Below are 26288 nucleotides of genomic sequence, written 5' to 3'. Positions count from 1 at the left end.
CTATCAGACTCCCAGATTCCCCACATCCGACACCCAGAACAAAAAACTGCCCTGGCAGTCATACTCTCCAAACAAAGCCCCGCGCTCGGTTACTAAACCTACCGCCCGGCCGCTACTCCAACCGCTCCAACCGCCCACCCAAAAGAACTGATGAGGTTGGACGAGGTGCAGGTGAACCTCTGCCTCAACTGGAAAGACTGGGTCTTTGGATGGAGTCGAGGGGGGAGGTAAAGGGACCGGTGTTGCATCTCCTGCAGTTGCAGGGGAAAGTACCTGGGTAGGGTGTGGTTTGAGTGGGAAGGGACGAGTAGACCAGGCAGTTACATGGGAACGGTCTCTGCAGAAAGCAGAAAGGGGTGGGGATTGAAAGGTGTGGCCAGTAGTGGGATCATGTTGGAGTTGATGGAAATGTTGGAGGATAATTTGTTGTATACGACGGCTGATGGGGTGTAAGGTGAGGACAAAGGGGACTCTATCCTTGTTACGAATGGGGAGAAGAACGGAGCTGCGGGATAGAGGAGACCCTAGTGAGAGCCTCATCTATAATAGGAGACACGGCAATAATGAAAGCCCACGTGAAATGGCAGGAACTGAAAATGAGAGGGACCGTGCGAGTACCGTACGTCCGGATGGAGCTGCCGTTGATGACGATCAGAGCATGCCCTTGTTTACCAGCACGACTGTCGACCCCTGACGGGGCTATATGCTAACCTCTGCTCCTGTGTTGACAAGGAAAAATGGTGTCCGGAATGACGATTCCAGACGTGGAGGCGATGCTACTGGCCAGCCGCGACAGCCACTACTGGCGGCCGGCCAAGGCATTTCCCGGATGCGTCCAGGGTGGTTGGCAGCGACGGGCCTCAGAATTCCACCGCTTGTGGTAGTAGCACCACGTACCTGTGCCGGCTTGACTCGAGACCGGCTGCACTGCCGCGATGGAGGCTGGATCCGGCCGTTGGAACCACCGAGGAACCTCCAACACACGATTGACCGAGGCTCCACCCTGCTGCTTGGCCAGCCACAGCCTGAACGCATGGGCAGCCAGTTGCCAGGGATCAGTGACATCCTCACCCGAGAGAAGCAGATGGACATCGTCGGGCATCTGCTCCAGGAAGACCTACTCAAACAGGAGGCAGTGCCGATGTCCGTCCATCAAAGCAAGCATCTCGCCCATCAACATGGACAGCTTGTGATCGCCAAGACCATCCATGTGGAGGAGCCGAGCAGCCCGGTTGTGGCGGCGGAGCCCGAAAATATGCAAAAGAAGCGCTTTGAGGCTCATACTTGCCTGCCGTAGGCTCAGGTAATTAATAAGGCGACCAGCGGTGTCTTGGTCCAGCGGCTGATCACGTAATAATATCGGGTCGCATCTGCCGTGATGTGATGAATGTGAAACTGGGCCTCAGCCTGCTCGAACCACATGCAGGGCTGAGAGGTCCAGACAACAGGCAGTTTAATGGAGGCTGCGTTTAGCTGGGCTGGGTTGGCGGCGGCATCCATAGCGAGAATCCAAAATACCGATTTGGATAGACGGGGTCACCACTGGCGTGTACAATATGTTTTATTAACAGTTACAGCTATTGCATGCGCACGCGTTTGATTGACACTATGGTAAAGTTCCTGTTGTTGCTGTGGTGCACACTGAGGGAAAGTTCCTGTTGCTGTTGTGGAACACACCACTTGACTGACGTCTTCTCTCTCTCCCCTCTCCCTCCTCCCCGCCAAAACCCAGTCCCGTGATTGTTCCAGCTCTACTGACGAAGTTCAATCAATAAGTGGCTTGATCATCAGATGGTGCCACAATTGCACCATTAAGCAAATGAGCAGTGGCACATTAAGTGGTACTACATGATCTGCTTCTTAATGCAGATCTCATGTCCTCTAAACGTTATCGTGCCAGCTCTTGACCAGCCAACCTATGTATGGAAGCGATTTAAGGACAGCCATGTGGTCTTTCCTTTTCCAGCAGGGAAAAAAATAATTGTTAATCAGACCAAAGATAATTGTTTTTTAAAGATTTAACTTTTCAATGTAACTTTTATACAGACCATGAAGTGACAGAGGCAAAGCGGAAGGATAATTATGAAATAGTGCTGAGGTTCTCAAAATATTTGGACAGTCCTAATTTAAATTTTACTGGTAAATTATAAGATATTTCCAAAATACATGGTGCTGGAGTAACTCAGTGGGTCAGGCAATGTCTCTGAAGAACACAGATAGGTGACGTTTCGGATTGGGACCTTTCTTCAGACTGATTGTGATGAAGGGGAGGGGGAGAAGGAAGCTAGGAGAGGTGGGGGCAGGGTAAAGCCTGGCAAATGATAGATAGATATAGATGAGGTGGATTTTTGATAGGAATATGTTTTGACAAAAGCCAGAGATGAAACCGACATTAGCCACCCTCCAGTCATCTAGACATGGCAGAAATGGAAAAATTGGGGGCTGGGGATAACGTGTTTGCAAGAGACAGGGTGGGAGGAGGTGTAGTCCAGATAACTCGGAGTCGAAGGGTTTATGTCAGTTGATAATCTGTCCCTTGTGATAGAAACTGAGAGGTCAAGAGAGGGGAAAGAAGTGTCAGAGGTAGTCCAAATGACTTTGAGGGTAGGTTGGAAGTTAATGGAAAATTTAACGATTTGTGCAGGGGCAACAAAAACACCATCTTTCTACTTATGACATAATTGTAAAATAAACCCAGATGCAAAAATTATGCACTGACCTGAAGTGCCTGGAAGGATGCGGCTCAGCTGTTGCACTAGAGGACTTATACCTTCTTTACAATGGTTGTGTACATCATCAAAATCAAGTGTCCACACTAAAACTCCTCCAAAATGTTGCTCCTTCATCCACTGAACCTACAAAGATAAACTAACTGTTAGATTCTTTAGAACCAGATTAGTACTCAACAAGTTTAATTAAGTTGTCAAATTTGCTTTATATATTGAATGGATACTTCCACACACAACGAGGGATGCGAGAAGACGGAGGTACTTAGTGTTCAAATAGTGTGATTTGTGGCTCTGAAAAGATCTCATTGCTAATGTAAGTAGTCCTGATAAATATCAAAATCGCTCTGGTATACAGAACTCCAGTTCCTTTAAAGTGAGATCACGAGGAGCATTCCTGCTCATCAGTTTCACATTCAATAAGTTGTATTTACTGAAAATCAAAAATACAGTATATGCTGGAAAAACTCAGCAGGTATCCAGTTTCTTTCGTTATGGAATTGCAAAATTAAAACCAACAACCATGTCAGAAAAGTCAGCGACTTGTAGGCAAACCTACAAGCAGTGATGTCCCCATGTGCCTTGGTGAAAGATTTTAATCTCTTTCTCTGGCCGAGTTAAGATAGTTTTACACCAAGTATCCAAAGAAGCATTTGGGTTAGCACCAGAATATCAAATCTATGCATTGGGAGTACACAAAATACCAACCCACAAGCCTAATGTAAATGGCTGTGGTACACATCAAAATTCTCCTGCTTTACAGGACTTCAATGGTTGAAGTCAAACCAGCCTAGGACCTTCACATTGAATGGTACGGACCCGAGGAGTGTTGTAGAGCAGAGGGATATAGGAGTACAAGCACATAGTTCTCTGAAATTGTGTCACAGCTAGACAGGATGGTAAAGAAGGCTTCTAGTACATTGACTTTGGCAGGCAGCATCTCTGGATAGAAAGAATGGGTAATGTTTCGGGTTGAGACCCTTACATCAATTAACGCACATTGGAGGAACAGCACCTCATATTTGGCTTGGGCCGTTTAAAACCCAGCGGTATGAGTAGTGACTTCTCTAATTTCAAGAAACCCTTGTTTTCCCCTCTCCCTCCATCCCTCCCCTAACCTAGTTCCCCGATTAAATTTTATCTTTGTATGCTTCATTGTCACTTTCCCCTACCTAATACTATTCTACATTTTCCTTGAACTTTCCTTTTGATGTCTCATTTTCACACCTTACCCTTCTATATCTCTGTGTCTCCCTCTCCCTGGACTCTCAATCTGAAGTCGGGTCTCGACCCGAAACGTCACCCATTCTTTCATGTTGATGAAGCTGCATTTGGAAAATTGTGTTCAATTTTGGTCACTCGGCTATAGGAAGGATGTCACTCAGCTAGAAACAGTGCATAAAAGATTTTTGAGAATATTGCCGGGATTCAAGGGCCCAAGTATAGGGAGAGCTAGGACAATTCTAGTGGTACAATAGGACAATTCGAGTGGTAGTTCTACTCAATAACCAAAGTCTGTAGTTTCTTTTTTGCTCTGGTTTATTTTCACCCACATGTTTACACTGTAATGTTGTCTCCTTATTGTTTTGATGTGTTTATGCTTTATTCTTAATTGTTAACTGTATGTTTGTGTTGTCATTTAAAAGCGGAGCACCAAGGCACATTCCTTGTATATGCACATACTTGGCTAATAAACTTATTCATTCATTCAATTCCTTGGGGAATGAGGCTAAAGGGTGATCTTTTCAGGTGCATAAAATCATGAGGGGAATAGAGAGAGTGAATGCATAAAGTCTTTTTACCTAGCGTGGGGGGAATCAAGAACTAGAGGATATTAGTTTACGGTGAGAAAGGAAGGATTTAGTAGGAGTCTGAGGGGCTCACTTAGAAGGTGATGGGTATATTAAATAAGCTGCCAGAGTAGGTAGGTGAGGGGGTACTAAAACAATGTTTAAAAGATAATTAGCCAGGTACATGGATAGGAAAAGTTTACAGAAATAAGGGCCAAATGTGGGAAATTGGGATTAGATTAGATGGGACATCTTGGTTGGCATGGATGAGTTGGGACAAATGGCCTGTTTCGGTTTGTATTTTGCTATAAAGTACCCACCCACCCAATCGTGTTCCTACTGCCCCATCTGAGGAAGTCTGCGATTCCCAGGCGCCTCACCAGTCAGGGACAGAGTAGATGCAGGTTGACCTTGATCCTGAGGGCTGCCTTAGAAGTTACAACACACAGGAATTCAATTTTAGACTCCGCGCTGGATCATCTTTGCCTGCACCAGGCAACGCATTTGTCACTTGCGCACCAAGGAAACTAACATGTTTTCAGTACTATTCAAAGTTATGCATTAATACCTTTAGTACCATTAACGCATTAGTACCATCAACAAATTAAAGATATTTTCTGTAGTTAACACAAATATCAGATCATGAAAATTGTTTCATACTAAATTATCTTTACTTTGACATTAATACTGTCCATGTCATCATAGCCCATCCATATACCACCCTTGACTGCATATGGAACCTTCTGATCTTGAATCCAATATTTTGTTGATCCTTTCAAAAAGTCACATAACTGTTGAGGAAAAAGATGGTTTATTGTTACTATATACAAACTGATCCTTCCGAAGTTACTTAAGATGACCTGGAGATTACACTTTTGTCATGAAATTAACAAGGAATGTTTTGTTAGAGCCACTGATTTATTAAGTGAAGAGATAGACATTATATTTTCCTGGTTGTATTGCATGTGGGGCACAATAGTCACAATATGAAGACCAGCCAGGCAGAAGAGGTAGATCTGTAGGAGGATGCACTTGTGTAATGCAATTCTCATAAACTATATTTCTGAAAGGTTTTCTTGTTCATTTGATTAAATTTCAGGTCATTAGTTTTGCTCGTCCTGGTACCTGGACCATGAGAGGAATGGATCAAGTAGTCTCTTGCCCAGAGTAGGGGAATCGAGAACCAGAAGACATCAAACACATCACAAAGACAGCCTTCTTCCACCTCAAAAACATTTCCTTTCTCCTTTCTCTGTTCGTTTATTTATTTACTTATTTATCTATTTATTCATTTCCCTATGTTCTCTAAATCTCTGTAAAGCGTCTTTGAGTATATGAAAAGCGCTATATAAATAAAATACATTATTATTATTATTATATGTTTAAGTTGAGAGGGGAAACATTTAATAGGACCCTGAGTGGCAACTTTTTCCACACAAAGGGTGGCGGTGAATGGAACGAGCTTTCAGAGTAGGTAGTTGAGGCAGGTACTATTGCAATGTTTAAGAAACATTCAGACAGGTAAATGGATAGGACAGGTTTAGGGGGATATGAGCCAAAGGCAAGTAGGGACATGTTAGCAGGTGTGAGCAAGTTAGCCTGAAAGGCCTGTTTCAATGCGGTAAGATTTTATGGTATAGCAAGGATGCCACTAAACTCGAAAGGCTACTAAAAGACTTACGAGGGCATTACCAAATCTTGAGGGTTTGAATGAAAGAGGCTGGACAGTCTGTCCATTTCCCCTAGATCTTTGGAGATTGAGAAATGATGTTATAGAGGTTTATAAAATGCCAACTGTCCCTAATAATTCTATTATTTTCCAAATCAAAGCAAATCCTGTCCCAAAGAATATTTTCCTCCAGCATGAGGCTCACCTGCCTATGATTTCCTAGATTACATCTGTTGCTCTTCTTCAACAAAGGAACAACACCAGCAACTCTCTAGTCTTTCGGGACCTGCCCTGTGGCTAGACAGATTCCAAAGATTAGAAATTATTTAGAATGATAAAGCATGGAAACAGGCAGTTTGGCCCATCAGATCCATGCTGACCAGTGGTTGTGGATTTACTTTATGTTGTTTTCAGTCGTATACAAGACAATACAATATATCTTTATTGTCATTGTACAGGGGTACAACGAGATTGGGAATACGACTTCCATTCGATGCAATAAATTAATTAGCTAATCAGTATTAATTTAAACAACCCGATGAAACAAATTAGAATAGTTTTAAAACAGAATAAAGTGCAAGTAGATCTGTGCCAGTTCACTGTGCGATGTGACCATCCGGCTCAGCAGGACCGGTTCATAGCAGCTATGGCCCTGGGGATGAAGCTGTTCCTGAGTCTGGAGGTGTGGGCGTAGAAGGCCTTGTATCGTCTGCCCGATGGTAGAAGTTCAAACAGACTGTTGCAGGGGTGTGAAGAGTCTTTGTGGATGCTGGTAGCTTTTCTGAGGCATCGTGTGTTGTAGATGCCCTCCAAGGCTGGTAACTGTCCAATAGTCCTCTGAGCTCTATGGACCATACCCTTTCCATTGTGCACACCTTTAATGTTGATCACACATAATCTAACAGCTTTTCCTGGCCTTAAATAACTGGAGATAGACACAAAAAGCTGGAGTAACTCAGTGGGTCAGACAGCATCTCTGGAGAAAAGGAATAGGTGACGTTTCAGGTCGAGACCCTTCCTTTTCTCTAGAGACGCTGTCTGACCTGCTGAGTTGCTCCAGCTTTTTGTGTCTATCTTTGGTTTAAACCAGAATCTGCAGTTCCTTCCTACACATCTGAAATGGCTGGTTTAGTTTAATTTATTGTCACACGTATTGAGATAGTGAAAAGCTTTAGTTGCGTGCTCACCAGTCAGTGGAAAGACAACACATGATTACAATCAAGCCATTTACACCGCTCAGATATATGATAAAGGAATAACGTTTCGTGTAAGATAAAGCCAGTAAAGTCCTATCAAAGATAGTCCGAGGGTCTCCAAATGAGATGGATAGTAGTTCACAACTCTAGTTGTTGTAGGATGGTTCAGTTGCCTGATTACAGCTGGGAAGAAACTGTCCCTGAATCTGGAGGTGTGCGTTTTCACACTTCTATACCTTTTGCCCGATGAGAGAGGGGGAGAAGAGGGAGTGGCTAGGGTGTGACTTGTCCTTGATTATACTGCTGGCCTTGCCAAGGCAACGCGAGGTATAAATAGAAGGGAGGTTGGTTTGTGTGACAGTCTGGGCCGCGTCCACAATTCTTTGAAATTTCTTGTAGTCTTGGATGGAGCTGTTCTCAAACCAAGCTGTGATATAGCCAGATAAAATGCATTCTACGGTGCATCTGTAGAAGTTAGTGAGAGTTGTTGAGGACATGCCAAACTTCCTAAGCCCAAAGTAGAGGCGTTGACTAGGGAACTGTGGTGAAGAAATGCCAAGGAACAGCGAGTAGGGAGGACAGGATTGTGGATTGGGCATGTGAAGTGGGAGTTTGGTGTGAAGTTTGGCTTCCAAGAATCAGTGGCAATAAGGTCTATAGGGTCTTATAATTATCTATCACAGGTGGAGATTACTTGCAATGGTGATTGGACGAAGAGACAGAGTGGTTCGATGAATGTGGTAAGCACTTTTGTAATTTAGTAGGGGAAGAGATCAGTAAAGCAAATTAGTCAAAGGGTCCAACTTGGGTTGAGATTGCAATACTGGCCTGGGATATGCTCAGAACAGTCACTTAAAATACAGGAAAACGGACTTCAGACATCTTATAAGCCTACTTGTCGATGAATTATCTTTCAATAGACAATAGGTGCAGGAGGAGGCCATTCGAGCCAGCACCGCCATTCAATGTGATCATGGCTGATCATTGTCAATCAGTACCCCGTTCCTGCCTTCTCCCCATTCCCCCTGACTCTGCAATCCTTAAGAGCTCTATCTAGCTCTCTCTTGAATGCATTCAGAGAATTGGCCTCCACAGCCTTCTGAGGCAGAGAATTCCACAGATTCACAACTCTCTGACTGAAAAAGTTTTTCCTCACTTCAGTTCTAAACTGTATAGGAAGATACAGATTCACATGCCAGTGAAATATGTGAAAGCGGTAGCATGTATCGTAATATTGGCTTTACACTTAAATCCAGATAAAATAAATAACTTTCCATCTAATTAACAATTTGATTTGGTGTAAACTCACTCTACTAAAATTGTACGCATGTTTAATCACCTCATAATATGCCAGGATACCGTCTGTTTTCGTTATTGCGCCTTCTGGCCCAGGACCAGATGCTGGAGCACCAACCTTTGCATCACTAGAAGTTAGTTTAAAGCTTCGTCCATAAGTTGCGATTCCTACTAGCAGCTTATTTCTGGGTGCACCTTGGGTTCGATAATAATTAATGGTATAATTCTGCAAGTGAGTTCATGAAAAATTAAGCATATTTTCAAGCTACTGCAAAAGTGGTTCAAAAAGTCACAGAACTAGAATGTGATAGAGCTACTGCCATGCAGAGGCACAACGATAATTTACAAACATACTGTATTGTAGTAGATAAAGTCCCAACGATCATTGTGTCCACGAAACAAAGGACTATGGTGTCCAGTGAAAGCGTTCCAGCCACCGGTGTAATCATAAGTCATCACACTTATAAAGTCCAGTTGTCTATAAAGAAGTGAAAATGTAATAAACTATAATTAACTGCAACACCAAATTCTGCGGCCAATAAATAAAGCAGGCATCGACATAAAATAATGCATAATTTGTACGCGTATCATTTTCAATACATTGCTGTTGAAACCCAGTTGCTATTTAGGAAAATAACGAAATTTGCTCAAAGCAATAAATTAGAATCCAAAATGTACACAATCATCAATAATAATTAAATTTCCATAATGGATGAGTAATCCTGAGTCCTGCCTAATGAATTGATGGCACAGATTCAAATCATGCAAGGTTATGGAATTTCAATTCAATTAACTGACACTACAATCAATGATTCACAAAGTCCCAAGGTTCTGCCACATCAGCGAAAGATGTTCAGAGACAATTATATTTTAGACAACAAAACCAGTCCACAAACTGCCCAACGGTAATGAGTGTAATGGTCGAAGTGTTTATGCCTGAAGTGCCAAGAGAATGACTTACCTTGGTAATCTCAGATGCTCCCTTCATACTAATATTCAACGTGACATTAATAAATGCTTGAGTTCATTGGCTACAACAAAGACCGTGTCCTCACAGATTCCACATGTCGTCCTGAAGACTATAGGTACAAAAGCAGCTGTTCTTCCAGCAATGCTGTTCCACTATGCGCCAACACTGTCACAGCAAAGTCAAAAAGTGCCCAAACCATGCTGTCCACAAAAAGCTGAAAAAAATCCCATCTGTCTAATTATCCCTTTATCAAATTATTCTCGATCATCAGCAAAGTGATGAAAGGACCTTCTGCATCTAGCACCATTCATTAACTAAAATCTCCTCACAAACAAACCCGTTTGTTCGTTGGTCTTGAACTGAAATTACAATAAGGAGCAAACATATCTGCACTCTAAAAATTATACTTACATAGCAATTTTATCCACTTCATAACTAGCATCGATGGTGCTTTTAGCAGGAGATACAGCAGCTGTAATCAGTAATCTAGGGTTTCCAGATGTTTTTTCTTCCTTTACAAAAGCAGCTTTCATTTCCTGGGGGTACAGATAACCGAATGGATAAAATTATCATCCATAATCTGAGCAGATATTTATCGTGATGACAGGAGAGATAACTAACTGTAAGTGTTGAAAGTTCTCTTTAGCCATGATTCAAGCATATTAAATGAAGTCCCGTAAGATAAAATGCCCTCGTCCTCACTTGCAAATCTCAATGGGTTAATCCTGTTTAACCATGCTATCTACGTGAAATTTAGAACTAAGGTCAGCCTTTCAAATTCCACCACAAAATCAATATTTTATTCAAATATATCTTTGTTATACTGATAAATTATAAAGGTTTACAAATTAGCTAGCCTCTTCAAACATATTAGCAGTTACAAGGCAAGTCTGGCTGCTGGCGAACAAACTTAAAAATGTTAGTAGGAATAAAAAATAACTATCTCTGGTGAACCCCAAGAATTGACCCCTTGTTCTGTCCTGCATCTCATCCACTGCTGCCCCCAGGCAACACCTGAAATCACAGCATCAGTCGATGACAGCCATCATCAACTCTGTTGACCCCCCCGCAACTTTAAATTGTTAGAATGCTAGTCAGACACGCAGCTTGTACAAGATGCTGCCTGACCTGCTGAGTTATCCAGCAACTGCGCCCCAAAGTGCATTATATGATACAAAGAAATCCATTTACCAAAATAATTATTTCCTTTGTAACAAATTCATCTGTAAATTAAAATAAAAAATGGCACTAACATACAGTGAGAAGATTTGCAACAGTTCATAATCAATAATTAAGCAGCACTGCTCATTTAACATAATTTAATCTGAATATTGTTTTATTTACCGTTACCAATGCTGTGAAACGTTGTTTATTTTCTGGTGGATTTCCTGCGGAACCTGGAAACTCCCAATCCAGATCAAACCCGTCAAACCCATACTTCCTCACAAAACTAATCACAGACTTGATGAATACTTGTCTATTTGCAGGAGTAGACACCATGTTATTAAAACTGAGGGAGAACCCAGAACAGAAGAAATTATAAAAATTGGTTGAGTTACTTCATTGACATTAATGATTCATAGTGACTCATTGTTGATTAGTAGGGGTGTCAGCGGTTATGGGGAGAAGACAGGAAAATGGGGTTAGAAGGGAGATATAGATCAGCCATGATTGAATGGCGGAATAGACTTGATGGGCCGAATGGCCTAAGTCTGCTCCTATCACTTATGACATTTATAACAATATAAATAAACTTATATTGGTAACATGTTTGATTAAAAAATACATGTAATGAAATAAAATTACATTTTCCAAAAATGTGTAGACTGCAGATTAATACTTACATTGAGGTATAAAATAAGATTTTTTTTAAATAAGAAAATTCTATTTTTAAATTGGCAAGTACTCAACTCGATGGTCTTAAATTGTTGAAATTAAGCATACTTAAGTTAGCTTCCAGTCTCGCTTATTAAATGACATGATACAAAAACTGTAACTTAGAAAGATTCCATATCTAGCATTAGATCTGTCCTGAGATACCTGGTTTATTCAAAGCATGGAATAGGGAAACCAATGATGAATTCAGTGACCTCGGTTTTAATTGCTTCCGCCGTCCCCTCCAGTATGTCAGAAGGGATTAAATAAGGCAATGAATGAAGCAGGTTATAATAGTCCCAGCTGCTGCTTGTAGTTACTCATATTACTTTTTGCTCATTTGATAATAATCTGCTTTCATATAATGTTTTGTACAACAAAATCAAAAAAGTTTGCCCTAATAGAATTTTAAGTAACATCTTGAAAGAGTAAAGGGACGGAAGGAAGTGTTGAGTTTTGCCAAGGGACTTCTTAGTTTGCATTCTTGGGTGCTAAAGGCATATCAATCAATACAGCAGTGATTAAATTTGAAAAAGATCATTAGGCCAGAAGTGAAGGTATGTAGGCATTACAGAGACTCACGAGGAGGGATGATTGAAGGAATTGAGTGAAAAAGTAATTGCTTCTGATTTCTGCTCTTTATGATCAACCCTTTTTTCTATTGACTTTCCCCTCATATTTGTAGATTCTCTAACAAGGAGGAAAATCCTATATGTTCATATTTACAAGTGCCTCAGAACCCTGAGCTCAAAGTAGTTGGGAAGAGTTGGGTAGAAGAGAGAAAAGGAGGTTAGTTTGCAGCACATGCATTGGCCAAGTCAGTCAGAAAAAAATAGTAGTAGCAAGTCTTCCGCAAACATTAATGAACTCCTGCTTTTAAAACTATAGGGACCTCTAGTCCTCTGACTGACCTAGCTACTTCAGTGATTTCGGCCTCTCTAGTCGTATATATTTAACATCTTTTACAGGAAAATATTGTGAATTCTTGACATCTGTTACATTTATACATTTTGTTAATATGCATGAATGTGTATTTACCGTTCAGAGGCAAATTTTGCTCCTCCAAGTGCCAACAGTGTCTTCAACTTGGTATTCCTTCAAGTAATAAAATAAATTTTGGTGCCACTTTAACAACTAACTTAAATCGGATAATTTTGGCTTTGAAGGTAAAAATGATATAATACCTTTGGAATATAATTCACAATTGTTTATGAACAGAGATTATCTAGGAAAACATCTTCATACCCGATCTTCCATCTTTAATGAATCATCTTTTGAAAAAAACCATAGCTTGTAATTCCAAATCTATATTCGATTATTTCCATTATATATTTTGAAGGCTGAAACAGTTGTTTTGGGTGGTTTAACAGAACTATTTCAAGACAAAGGAGGCAGAGAGTTGTTCTTCCTCACTCACTTCCATTATTCCCCATCTTCTTCCTGAGAAGGTGAAAATTATTACATCAGCCCAATTATTCCAGTGATGAAGATGTTTTGTCTAGAAAGTTATTGGTGATTCAAGTGAGACATCTCTTTTGATGTTTTGTATTTACACCTTATCCTTCCATCTCTATGTCTCCCTCTACTCTGATTCCCAGTCTGAAGAAGGGTCTCGACCCGAAACGTTACTCATTCCTTCTATCCAGAGATCTGCCTGTCCCTCTGAGTTACACCAGCATTTTGTGTCTATTTAAAGTTGGTAATATGTTCTATGTTAAACAGCACACTCATCCCTAGTTTGAAAACCTGAGAAGGGATTTAAGAGGGACTAGAGAAGAAAATGTTCCGTACGAGAAAAAGCCATGATTTACAATTTTTATTGTGGAATGCTTGTTTACTCACTTCAGTTTGAGATCATTAAATGACTTATAAAGACTTTCATCATTCCATTCGTAAGGAGCAAGTTCATGGTCTTCATCCATGCTGGCAAAAGCATAGATCAGATGGGTACAGAGAAGAGGATCAATGTTTTCAGGGAGGTAATGACCAATCCCAGTTCTATACTGTGCCCAGTTTGTGAAATAACAAACCAGTTTGTAATTACTGCCTAAAATGGAAATATTTTGAAATTAATTTTGAAGCAAAATCTTTAGTATAATATTAATACAATCGAAAGCAAAATCGATACCAGTATTTAACACAAGCCTGCGTTCTCTATCAAAAGGATACAAAATCTTACTGAAGTTTATTTCTGTAAAACGCGGCCACTAAATTAAACAATACTTACATTTTTAAAATGTTTCCATTAATATTTAAATACCTGTCCAATATGCAGATTGTAAGTTTATTGTTTAACCATTTACAATGTTCTAAGAAAATGGACGATTGAGATATAAAGCAGTAAGTTTTGCATTTGTCAGCAATATTGTGACTCACCAAGTTGCAATTGAGATAAAATTATGAGTCCTAAAAGAACGAAAGAGAAAAATAATCAGCTATTTAGGTAAGGTAAGAGCCCATGGGATCCAGGGCACCTTGGCAAAATGGATAAAAAAACTGGCTTAGTGACAGAAGGCAGAGGGTGATCGTAGAAGGGTGCTTCTGTGATTGGTGGCCGGTGTCCAGTGGGGTGCCGCAGGGATCGGTGTTGGGTCCCTTACTGTTTGTAATCTACATAAATGATCTGGATGTTAACGTACAGGGCATGATCAGCAAGTTTGCAGATGACACAAAGGTAGGGGGGGTGGTGAATAGCGAGGAAGGGATCTGCAAGCTGCAGGAAGATATAGATGAGATGGTCAGATGGGCGGAGCAGTGGCAGATGGAATTTAATCCTGAAAAGTGCGAGGTAATGCACTTTGGCAGAAATAACTTGGAGAGGGAGTACACCATGAATGGAAGGACCCTAGGGAAGACAGGGGTACAGAGGGACCTTGGAGTACAAGTCCTTGAAGGCAGCAGGACAGGTGGACAGGGTGGTCAAAAAGGCATATGGGTTACTGGCCTTCATTAGCCGGGACATCGAATATAAAAGTAGGGGGGTAATGATGGAATTGTACAGAACACTGATGAGGCCACAGCTGGAGTATTGTGTACAGTTCTGGTCACCACATTATAGAAAGGATGTGATAGCTTTGGAGAGGGTGCAGAGGAGATTCACCAGGATGCTGCCAGGGATGAAGGGCCTCGGCTATGAGGAGAGACTGAGCAGACTGGGGTTGTTTTCCCTGGAGCAGAGAAGGCTGAGAGGGGACATGATCGAGGTGTACAAGATCATGAGGGGCATAGATAAGGTAGATGGCGGGGAACTTCTTCCACTGGTGGAAGGTTCAACAACGAGGGGACATAGATACAGGGTAAGGGGAGGGAGGTTTCGGGGGGATGTGAGAAATAACTTTTTCACCCAGAGGGTGGTTGGTGTCTGGAACTCACTGCCTGGGGTGGTGGTGGAGGCGGGAACACTCACAACGTTTAAGAGGCATTTGGATGGGCACTTGAAATGCTACAACATTCAGGGCTACGGTCCAAATGCGGGAAAATGGGATTAAAATTAGACTGTGTTTGGTAACGGGCGGCGCAGACACGATGGGCCGAAGGGCCTCTTTCTGTGCTGTAGGACTCTCTCTCTCTCTCTCTCTCTCTCTCTATTTTTAATGGAGATTTTACCAATCTAAAATGCAATTTTACATCAACAGTCTATCACTTTCTATAATGCAAGACTTAATTTGCAGTTATGAGGAAAAACTGGACAAGTTCTGATTGAAGGACAGGGATCTGAAATGTTAAATGTTTATTTTATCAAAGATGCTCCATGACTTAGTGAGCATACCCAGCAGTTTCTGTTTGTTTTTCAAATTCCCAGGCTCTGGAAATCTTCATTTTTTTAATTCCATGTAATTTACTGCCATTTCTCTTCCAGGAATGGCGGGAATGAGGGAGGTCTGCTCCTCTGATGGGAGTTTTAATTGTCCCTTTAAAATAAAACACAGCAAGCACAAGAACAGGCCCTTCGGCCCAAAATGACTGTGCTGAAAATTATGCCAAGACCATAACTTTACCTGCACATAACCCTATCCAAAAGTGTTAAATGCCTCTATTGTATCTGCTTCAACCATCGTCCTCAGCAGCACATTCCTGGCACTCACCACCCAGTGTATAACAATTTTTTCCACAACTTTCTTTAAACTTTATTCCTCTCACCTTAAAGCTACCCTCAAGGTCCCACTGTGCATTAATGGTCATGTCATTAATTGTATGTTTTCCCCTTACATTTGACCTCCCAAAATGCAACACCTTACACTAGCTCAGATTAAAATACATTTGCCATTTCACCGCCCATTTCTGTGCCTGATCTACTTTGACAACCTTCCTCACAGTCTGCGACCTCAGCAATCCCAGTATCATCTGCAAACTTGCTAGTCAACCGGTCTACGTTTACGTCCAAGTCATTTATATATCTCAGTGGAAACCCCAGGACACAGATCTCCAGCCTGAATATTATCTTTCCAGCGGAAGGCTGGGGCATGTAACAAAAATTGGCTGGAGTGGATAGCCAAGGTGGGGAAGAAGCTGGAGCTGTGGAAGCAGCGCTCCCTCTCCATCACGGGGAAAAACCTGGTCATCAGGTGTGAGGTGCTCTCGGGGCTGCTGTACTTGGCGCAAGTGTGGCCCGTCCCTCCCTCCTACGCCACGGGGATCACCCGGGCCGTCTTCCGTTTCATCTGGGGGTCGGCGATGGACCGGGTGCGACGAGCCACAATGCACAAGTCGGCAGACAACGGGGGTAAAGACGTGCCCAACGTCGCCCTCATTCTGATGGCCACTTTCGTGTGTGGCTGCATCAGGCGGAGCATAGAGCCAAGGCACGTGGGCACCAAATGCCACTACCTGCTGAGGTTCTACCTGTCCCCGGTGTTGCGAAGGATGGGCCTGGCGCAGATGCCACGCAATGTGCCAGTCAGCTGGACATTGCCGAACCATCTGTCGTTTGTGGACAGGTTCTTCCGGACCAACACCTTTGACCACAAGTCCATCGGGCAGTGGTCAGCACGGAACGTCCTGCAGGCACTGCAGGGGAATGACTCCATGGATCCTGTGGCGTGGTTCCCAGAACAGACTGCCCAGCTTGTCTGGCAAAATGCCTCATCGCCAGTACTCACCAACAAGCACCAAGACCTGGCTTGGCTGGCGGTGAGGGGAGCCCTCCCAGTCAGATCCTTCCTGCACCGCCGGAACCTCACTACCAGCGCACGCTGCCCTCGGGACGGCTGCTACGGAGAGGAAACGGTGGCCCACCTCTTCAAAGAGTGTGGATTTGCCAGGAGAGTCTGGAGAGGTCTGCAGGGGTCCCTGTCACGATTCATTCCGAGCAGCTCCGTCACAGAGGACTCTGTGCTCTACGGACTGTTCCCAGGGACGCATTCCGAGACTGACATCGAGTGCTGTTGGAAGGTCATCAACTCGGTGAAAGACGCTCTTTGGTCTGCCCGATCCTTGTTGACCTCCCAGCGGAGCGAGCTGTCCGTCAAGGAATGTTGCCGACTGGCCCACTGCAGACTGCAGGAGTACGTGCTGAGGGACGCTCTGAAGCTCGGTGCAGCCAACGCCAAGGCCCTGTGGGGGAGGACCACAGTCTAGGGCCCTTCCGCTGCTGGACATGGGGGGCAGGGTGTGGTGGAGAGAGACGCCCCTCCAAATAAGGGATATGTATGTAAATGTATGTAAATGTCTAAGTAAATGCCTGTATTGAATATGTAACCTCCGGAAATGTCGGATGGGTTTGTTTAAAAATGATGGTTTGTAAATGATATTTATTACTTGAATAAAGTATTTTTTGATATAAAAAAAAAAATAAAAAAATTTTTTTTTTTTGTCTTCTATCAGTAAGTCAGACCCAAACCCAAACGACTGAGCCACTATTAATACTGTGCATCTTAATCTTCTGGATCAGCCTACCATGGGGGACTTTATCAAATGCCTTACTAAAATTCATGTCGAACATATCCACCACCCTACCCTTATCGATCACCTTCGTCACCACCTCAAAAAAATTGATCAAGTTAGTATCTTGGATACGTCCAAGTTTACCTTGTACATGATTTGTTTCCTTTTTGTTTTTGAAAGGTTGTGATAAAAACTTCCATAGACAAGGTTCTGCAAATACGTCTTCAGTTCCAACTTATTTCCATACAGATTCAAAATGAAATTCCATCCTTCACAGTTCAGATCCAACTATTATCACAAGTTTGTTCATACTATTCAGCATTTCAAATCGTAGCCTAAATTCAGGTCAAGTTGAGTTTATTGTCATATGTACAAGTACGGTGAGGTCGTTACAATGAAAATCTTCCATGCAGCAACATCAGAGCCACAAACTCAGACAAATACACAAAAACAAATTATACATAACATTTTGAATAGGAAGACATTAATATCAAAATATAATTAGAAAAAAACAAGTCCACAGTAGGTTAGGTACTTGAAGTCCCTTTGCAGTATTCTGACATTTTGACCAGAAAGGGACACCTTGCAGGTTTGCTTTTCATCCCGACAAACATTATTCATGACCCTCCTTTCTCAGGGTAACACAAAGGGCAACAAATAGCACCGTTACTAATTATCTACATTCCAAAATTAAATTTTAGAAAACTACAGGCACTAACTATCCGCATCCAGACTCCACTGAACCTGGCTTTACCTAGGTGACTCGCAAAGGGATAACTAAGCTTCTAGTTGTATTTCACTCACAGAATTGGAGTTCTAATCTATGCAGCTAATATGTTTAGTAGCTTAGACAAGTCTGCACAAAGAAACTAAACATTAATTTTATTGTCTTCATTTATACATTTCCTCTGCTACTAAACCTTTTGTGGAGCTATGAACACCAAAAGTTTACACTGAAGCAGAATTTAAATTTATATGTCCTTTGTTCAATGTTTTTGCAGATATATTCTTAAAAACATTCTTACCAAACAGTCCAAACATTGTTCTAATGTTTTGATGCTAGGAGCCTATGTTTGCAGTTTTATTATCCTTGCTGCAGCTGAGTTACTGTGGTGTCACTGGGACTTTGCAGTGTCTCCATATAATTCTACAACATAAACAATGCCTGGTTTTCACCATGATAGGAATACATTACATACAATTTATAAATGTTTCAAATTACTTGCAACCATTAGTTTTTTTTTTAGATTTAGAGATATAGCGCGGAAACAGGCCCTTTGGCCCACCGAGTCCGTGCTGCCCAGCGATCCCCACACATTAACACTATCCTACACACACTAGGGACAATTTTTACATTTTACCCAGTCAATTAACCTACATACCTGTACGTCTTTGGAGTGTGGGAGGAAACCGAAGATCTCGGAGAAAACCCACGCAGGTCACGGGGAGAACGTACAAACTCCGTACAGACGGCGCCCGTAGTCAGGTTCTACATAAGTGGCTCCATAATCCACAAACTGTGAGTTAAAACAAGTGTACATTATACATCCAGATTCCCAGGACCCTGCCTTGGAAGTTGGAGAATTCAATGTTCATACCATTGTAAGCTACACACACGGAATATTGGGTGACGTTCTTCCACTCTGTATAAGGGGTAAGAGTGTTGTAAAAACAAGCCTGAAGGCTTTGTGTCTCAATGCAAGGAGCATTTGTAATAAGGTGGACGAGTTGAATGTGCAGATAGTTATTAATGAATATGATATAGTTGGGATTACGGAGACATGGCTCCAGGGTGACCAAGGCTGGGAGCTGAACATCCAGGGATATTCAATATTCAGGAGGGATAGACAGAAAGGAAAAGGTGGGGTCGCGTTGCTGGTTAGAGAGGAGAATAACGCAATAGAAAGGAAGGACATTAGCTTGGAGGATGTGGAATCGATATGGGTAGAGCTACGAAACACTAAGGGGCAGAAAACGCTAGTGGGAGTTGTGTGCAGGCCACCTAACAGTAGTAGTAGAGTTGGGGATGGCATCAAACAGGAAATTAGAAATGCGTGCAACAAAGGTAAAACAGTTATAATGGGTAAATTGGCCAAGATAGACTGGCAATTGATTCTTAAAGGGTTGACAGTGGATATGCAATGGAAGGCATTTAAAGACCGCATGGATGAACTACAACAATTGTTCATCCCAGTTTGGCAAAAGAATAAATCAGGGAAGGTAGTGCATCCGTGGCTAACAAGGGAAATTAGGGATAGTATCAAAACAAAAGATGAAGCGTACAAATTAGCAAGAAAAAGCAGCCTACCAGAGGACTGGGAGAAATTCAGAGTCCAGCAGAGGAGGATAAAGGGCATAATTAGGAAAGGGAAAATAGATTATGAAAGAAAACTGGCAGGGAACATAAAAACTGACTGCAAAAGCTTTTATAGATATGTGAAGAGAAAAAGATTTGTTAAAACAAATGTAGGTCCCTTGCAGTCAGAAACAGGTGAATTGATCATGGGGAACAAGGACATGGCAGACCAATTGAATAACTACTTTGGTTCTGTCTTCACTAAGGAAGACATAAATAATCTGCCGGAAATAGCAGGGGACCGGGGGGTCAAATGAGATGGAGGAACTGAGTGAAATCCAGGTTAGTCGGGAAGTGGTGTTAGGTAAATTGAATGGATTAAAGGCCAATAAATCCCCAGGGCCAGATAGGCTGCATCTCAGAGTGCTTAAGGAGGTAGCCCCAGAAATAGTGGATGCATTAGTGATAATTTTTCAAAACTCTTTAGATTCTGGAGTAGTTCCTGAGGATTGGAGGGTAGCTAATGTAACCCCACTTTTCAAAAAGGGAGGGAGAGAGAAAATGGGGAATTACAGACCAGTTAGTCTAACATCGGTAGTGGGGAAAATGCTAGAGTCAGTTATTAAAGATGGGATAGCAGCACATTTGGAAAATGGTGAAATCATTGGACAAAGTCAGCATGGATTTATGAAAGGTAAATCATGTCTGACGAATCTTATAGAATTTTTCGAGAATGTAACTAGTAGAGTGGATAAGGGAGAACCAGTGGATGTGTTATATCTGGACTTCCAGAAGGCTTTCGACAAGGTCCCACATAAGAGATTAGTATGCAAACTTAAAGCACCCGGTATTGTGGGTTCAGTATTGATATGGATAGAGAACTGGCTGGCAGACAGGAAGCAAAGAGTAGGAATAAACGGGTCCTTTTCAGAATGGCAGGCAGTGATTAGTGGGGTACCGCAAGGCTCAGTGCTGGGACCCCAGCTATTTACAATATATATTAATGATTTGGACGAGGGAATTGAATGCAACATTTCCAAGTTTGCGGATGACACGAAGCTGGGGGGCAGTGTTGGCTGTGAGGAGGATGCTAGGAGGCTGCAACGTGACTTGGATAGGTTAGGTGAGTGGGCAAATGCATAGCAGATGCAGTATAATGTGGATAAATGTGAGGTTATCCACTTTGGTGGCAAGAACAGTAAAGCAGACTATTACCTGAATGGTGGCCGATTAGGAGAAGGGGAGATCCGAGACCTGGGTGTCGTGGTACACCAGTCATTGAAAGTAGGCATGCAGGTGCAGCAGGCAGTGAAGAAAGCGAATGGTATGTTAGCATTCATAGCGAGGGGATTTGAGTATAGGAGCAGGGAGGTTCTGCTGCAGTTGTACAGGGCATTGGCGAGACCACACCTGGAGTATTTCGTACAGTTTTGGTCTCCTAATCTGAGGAAAGACATTCTTGCCATAGAGGGAGTACAGAGAAGGTTCACCAGATTGATTCCTGGGATGGCAGGACTTTCATATGGAGAAAGACTGGATAGACTCGGCTTGTACTCACTGGAATTTAGAAGATTGAGGGGGGATCTTATAGAAACGTACAAAATTCTTAAGGGGTTGGGCAGGCTAGATGCAGGAAGATTGTTTCCGATGTTGGGGAAGTCCAGAACAAGGGGGTCACAGTTTAAGGATAAGGGGGAAGTCTTTTAGGACCCAGATGAGAACTTTTTTTCACACAGAGTGGTGAATCTGTGGAATTCTCTGCCACAGAAGGTAGTTGAGGCCAGTTCATTGGCTATATTTAAGAGGGAGTTAGATGTGGCCCTTGTGGCTAAAGGGATCAGGGGGTATGGAGAGAAGGCAGGTACGGGATACCGAGTTGGATGATCAGCCAAATGTACAAGACCAGCTTTGAAGAAATACATGTGAACCTCTGTCACACTTAGAAGGGTTTCCGGGAGTCCAGGATGGAGGAGGCGTAGGGACATCTCCTGCAGATTCAGGGGAAAGGGCAGTTTGGTGGGAACAGGTCAATGAACCAAGGAGTTGCTGAGTGAGTGGTCTCTGCGGAGAGTGGTGGGGCTGAGAAGATGTGACTGGTATCATATCATATCATATCATATATATACAGCCGGAAACAGGCCTTTTCGGCCCTCCAAGTCCGTGCCGCCCAGCGATCCCCGCACATTAACACCATCCCACACCCACTAGGGACAATTTTTACATTTACCCAGCCAATTAACCTACATACCTGTACGTCTTTGGTAGTGGGATCACGTTGCAGGTAGTGGAAAATTTGGAGAACGATGTGTTGAATGCAGAGGCCAGAGGCTGGTAGGGTAAAAGTTATGGACAAGAGGAATTCTATCTGGGGTGAGAGCAGAACTACAAGACTCAGAGGAGACAAGGTGAGGGATCCATCCACATAGAAGTGGGGAAACCCCAACCACCGGTTGTCCAGACCGTCCTGCAGCCAACACCCTTCGCTCACCAGGAGCCACAGTTTAAGAATAATGGGTAGGCCATTTAGAACGGAGATGAGGAAAAACCTTTTCAGTCAGAGTTGTGAAGTTGTAAAACTCTCTGCCTCAGAAGGCTGTGGAAGCCAATTCTCTGGATGCTTTCAAGGCAGAGTTAGATAGAGCTCTTAATGATAGCAGTCAAGGGATATGGGAAGAAGGCAGGAACGGGGTACTGATTGTGGATGATCAGCCATGATCACGGTTAAGTCTTGCACTACCTGTTGCTCCACTATGATCACGGTTAATGGCGGTGCTGGCTCGAAGGGCCGAATGGCCTACTCCTGCACCTATTGTCTATTGTTCCATCTAGCTGTTTCCTCAGCGGGGATCGCTGCTCCACCTGCGGCCGATCGTTTATCGTCTCTCCTCTCCTCTCCCACCCACCCACCGGCAGCTCGTCTCTCCTCCTCCCGCTCCTCGACGGCCGTCGGACAACCACCGCTCCCGCCAAAACACGGCGCGTGCGTAGAACCGGCGGGACGCCCACACCCTGCACCGCGCATGCGCAGCAGCGGGGGGGGGGGGGGGGGGATGAATGGCGGCGTCTCCAAGAACACAGCAACTGGTCCACAGCCGCTCGCCTCGCCCACTATAACACGGCAACTGGTCCACAGCCGCTCGCCTCGCCCACTATAACACGGCAACTGGTCCACTATAACACGGCAACTGGTCCACTATAACACGGCAACTGGTCCACAGCCGCTCGCCTCGCCCACTATAACACGGCAACTGGTCCACTATAACACGGCAACTGGTCCACAGCCGCTCGCCTCGCCCACTATAACACGGCAACTGGTCCACTATAACACGGCAACTGGTCCACAGCCGCTCGCCTCGCCCACTATAACACGGCAACTGGTCCACAGCCGCTCGCCGCCTCCAATAACACGGCAACTGGTCCACTATAACACGGCAACTGGTCCACAGCCGCTCGCCGCCCTTTCATATCCCCGCGGCAGGCCGGCCGGACGGGAGCCGGTGCGGATGCACGAGATAGCCAAGCTGTTGGCGGTTGTGCAGCAGAAAACAGGATGCGACCCGCGGATGACAATGTCTGGGAGGGGCGGTTTATGTGCAATTACCTTCCGACCCTCCACAGGAGCCGCTCTCATCGGCCGCCCTTCTCAAATCTGCTGTAAAGTCCATTCCCTCCCCATATGCTGCCTGACCCCCCCCCCCCAACACTTTGTGTTTTGCTCAAAATTCCAGTATCTGCAATTCCTTCTGTTTCCCTTCGTCGAACTTGGTGCAGATGTAACATGTAGTCTTTCAATTGAGTATTTTAATGTCCTTCCATGCTCTGACCCCATTTCCTGCATGCTATTGGTTCAATTGCTTATTTGCTTACTAAATTTCCAGTTTTGTTTTTTCCAACTGATTCTCCTCTCGGGTTCACCTTATGTGGCAAAGAACGAGATGCTGGTTTACACTGAAGATAGACACAAAATGCTGGAGTAACTCAGCGGGACAGGCAGCATCTCTGGATAGAAGGAATAAGTGACGCTTTGGGTCGAGACCCTTCCTATTCACCCTGCCAAGCTGCTTTAAACTCTTCCCAAAAGCATCACCTTGTTCCTTTACAAAGTTGCAGGGTGTTGTGTCTTCGGGTTTGATGTCCTGATAATAACGACACAATTCAGGTTGTTTCAGTTGCCTTAATTTACTCCTTTATTCAGCTCCTTGCCTGTGTGGCGTAGTGATACTGAAAAGTGCTTACATACCTAATCACAGTGTGTGTGTGTGTGTGGTGAGTGTGCCTGATACAAAGTAGTGCAGGAGGTTGGGACTGCTACAATGAATATGTAGCATATGTAACATCCCCCCTTCTCAAAAGAAAAGAATAAAAGTTAGTGACACTAGAGGATTTCCAGAGCGAGGGTGGCAATCCTGTAGCAGATACCGTGGGATTATTCTGCCCACATTCATGGCATTCTGCTTTCTACTATACTACACAACAAAATATATAATGGCAGCTTGTTTTCTTTCAGGTAGTGCGTAGCCAGTCAAGAGTCATGTCTTGGCGTGACTTGTGACTTGTCCCTTCCAGTGCTAGCGATAACGCGCTGGGGGTAAGATGTTGCTCCTGGATCTAGTAGATCTGGTTGTTGCCTGCAGTGTTGCACTCGATGTATTGGTGACTTGTTGAGTCGTTTCCTGGCCATTGGTTGGTGCTGGTTGACTATATAACTCACTGGTAGCAGTTTGTGAGAATGTGTTGTCATCAATGGCAGGTGTTGCTGTTGCTGTGGGTGGTGTCCTAGGAGTTGCTGGTGTTGTCTTTGAAGTTGCAGGTGTTGACATTTCAGGTGTCGGGCGGATGTGAATTCTGTTTCGTCTCAACTGCCTGCCCGGTTCTGTCTCTATGATATATGATTTTGGGGTTCCAGCCCTACTGGTGATTTGTGCTGGGGTCCATTTCTTTGTTATTGGATCCTGAGCATGTACGTTTTGGCCTTGAAATAGTTCAGGCAAGTACTGTGCATTTTTGTTGTATTGTTTCAGCCCCTCCTCCTGGGCAGCTGCCAATTTTGCCCTTGTTTCTTCTTGGTCGATAGGGGGTTGGATTTTGCTTGGCAGGGTGGTTTTGTATTTCCTGCCATTTAGCATTTCTGCAGGAGACTTCATGTCAGCCTTTAGTGGAGTTGCCCGTAAGGATAATAGTGCCAGGTTTGGATCCTCCTTTGCCTCTCGGCATTTTATTAGTATTTTCTTGGCTGTCTGTACTTGCCTTTCAATAAACCCATGGCCCTTTGGGTAATGTGGTGAAGATGTTGTGATTTTGAACCCGTATTCGGTGGCCAGCTCTCTGAATTCCCGAGATGTGAATTGGGTTCCATTGTCACATACGATCTGCTCAGGTATTCCTTGCTCTGCAAACAACCCTCTAACAATTGACACAATTGTTTTAGCTTTCAAGTCCTTTATGTTTCTCACAAATGGGAATTTGGAGTAGTAGCAGGCCATAATCAAATACCATTGCTGGTTCTCTGTGAACAGGTCTGCTCCGATGGTTTGCCATGGCCGGCTTGGGATATCACTGGGTGTCATTTCCTCCTTCTGTTGTGAATTCCTGTATTTTTGGCATATGTGGCATGTAGATACCAGCTTTTCTATGTCCTTGTACATGCCTATCCAGTACACAGCGGATTTAGCACGGAGTCTGCACTTTTCCATTCCTAAGTGTCCTTGGTGGATCTTTTCGAGGATTTCTTTTTTCATGGACTTGGGTATGATGATTCGTGATCCGGCCAGCAGGACTCCATTCTCTACCGAAATATCATCACGGATGGTCCAGTATTCGCGGAGGATAGGCTGAACTTGTTGTCTCTTTTCTGGCCACCCCTGTATTACCATTTGGGTGAGGAGCTGGAGTTCTTCATCTCTGGCTGTTTCCTCTTTAATCTGTTCCAGCTTCACGCTTGTCACACTCACAATGTGGTGGATCTTTATGCTCAGCCCTTCCATCTCTTGTTTGTCATGTGTTGATAGTCTGGATAGGGCGTCAGCTAGCAGCAGGTCTTTTCCTGGCTTGTATCTGATGTTGTAGTCGTAGCTCTGTAGCCTCAGTAATAGTCTCTGTAGTCTGGCTGGTGCTTTGGTGAGGTTTTTTTTTCCGATTTGTTCTAGAGGGCGGTGGTCTGTTTCGATGTCGAAATACCTTCCATATAGGTAAGTGTGAAATTTCTCGCAGCCATAGACTACTGCTAAGAGTTCTCTCTCTATGTTTGCGTACCTTGATTCTGTAGGAGTGAGTGCTTTGGATGCATACGCAATAGGTCGGCCATTTTGTATCAGTACTGCTCCAACTCCTCTCATGGAGGCATCAACTTGGAGTGTTACAGGTTTCTGTCTGTCATAGTACTGCAGGATCGTTTCTTTGCTGATGAGTTGTTTTAATTTCCCAAAATCTTGGCTATGTGAAGCACACCAATCAAATTCAGCGTCGTCTTTCATCAATTCACGGAGATTTGCTGTATGATTAGCAAGCTTAGGTATGAAGACTCCCATGTATTGTATGAGCCCTAGGAAACTTCTTAACTGTTTCTTGTCTTTGGGTTCCTCCATGTG

At 43.5% G+C, this 26288-nt stretch overlaps 1 protein-coding gene across 1 annotated transcript in view; it reads right to left on the bottom strand.

Moving 5' to 3' along the window:
* The window catches only part of LOC144605249 (chitinase-3-like protein 1), a 36805-nt gene extending 18359 nt beyond the window's left edge, over positions 1–18446 (bottom strand). Inside the window, exons 1-10 of the mRNA XM_078420344.1 lie at positions 18431–18446; positions 13899–13928; positions 13365–13569; positions 12561–12617; positions 10992–11157; positions 10059–10183; positions 9032–9155; positions 8721–8903; positions 5191–5307; positions 2720–2855 (exon numbers count right to left, since the gene is read on the bottom strand). Coding sequence (XP_078276470.1) covers positions 2720–2855; positions 5191–5307; positions 8721–8903; positions 9032–9155; positions 10059–10183; positions 10992–11157; positions 12561–12617; positions 13365–13569; positions 13899–13928; positions 18431–18446 — 1159 coding nt within the window. The remainder of the gene's footprint in view (positions 1–2719; positions 2856–5190; positions 5308–8720; positions 8904–9031; positions 9156–10058; positions 10184–10991; positions 11158–12560; positions 12618–13364; positions 13570–13898; positions 13929–18430) is intronic.
* Positions 18447–26288: the final 7842 nt, after the last annotated feature.

This window comes from Rhinoraja longicauda, chromosome 24 (assembly GCF_053455715.1).
Source record: "Rhinoraja longicauda isolate Sanriku21f chromosome 24, sRhiLon1.1, whole genome shotgun sequence".
NCBI classification, from domain to species: domain Eukaryota; kingdom Metazoa; phylum Chordata; class Chondrichthyes; order Rajiformes; family Arhynchobatidae; genus Rhinoraja; species Rhinoraja longicauda.
This window is presented reverse-complemented; position numbering and strand designations above follow the sequence as displayed.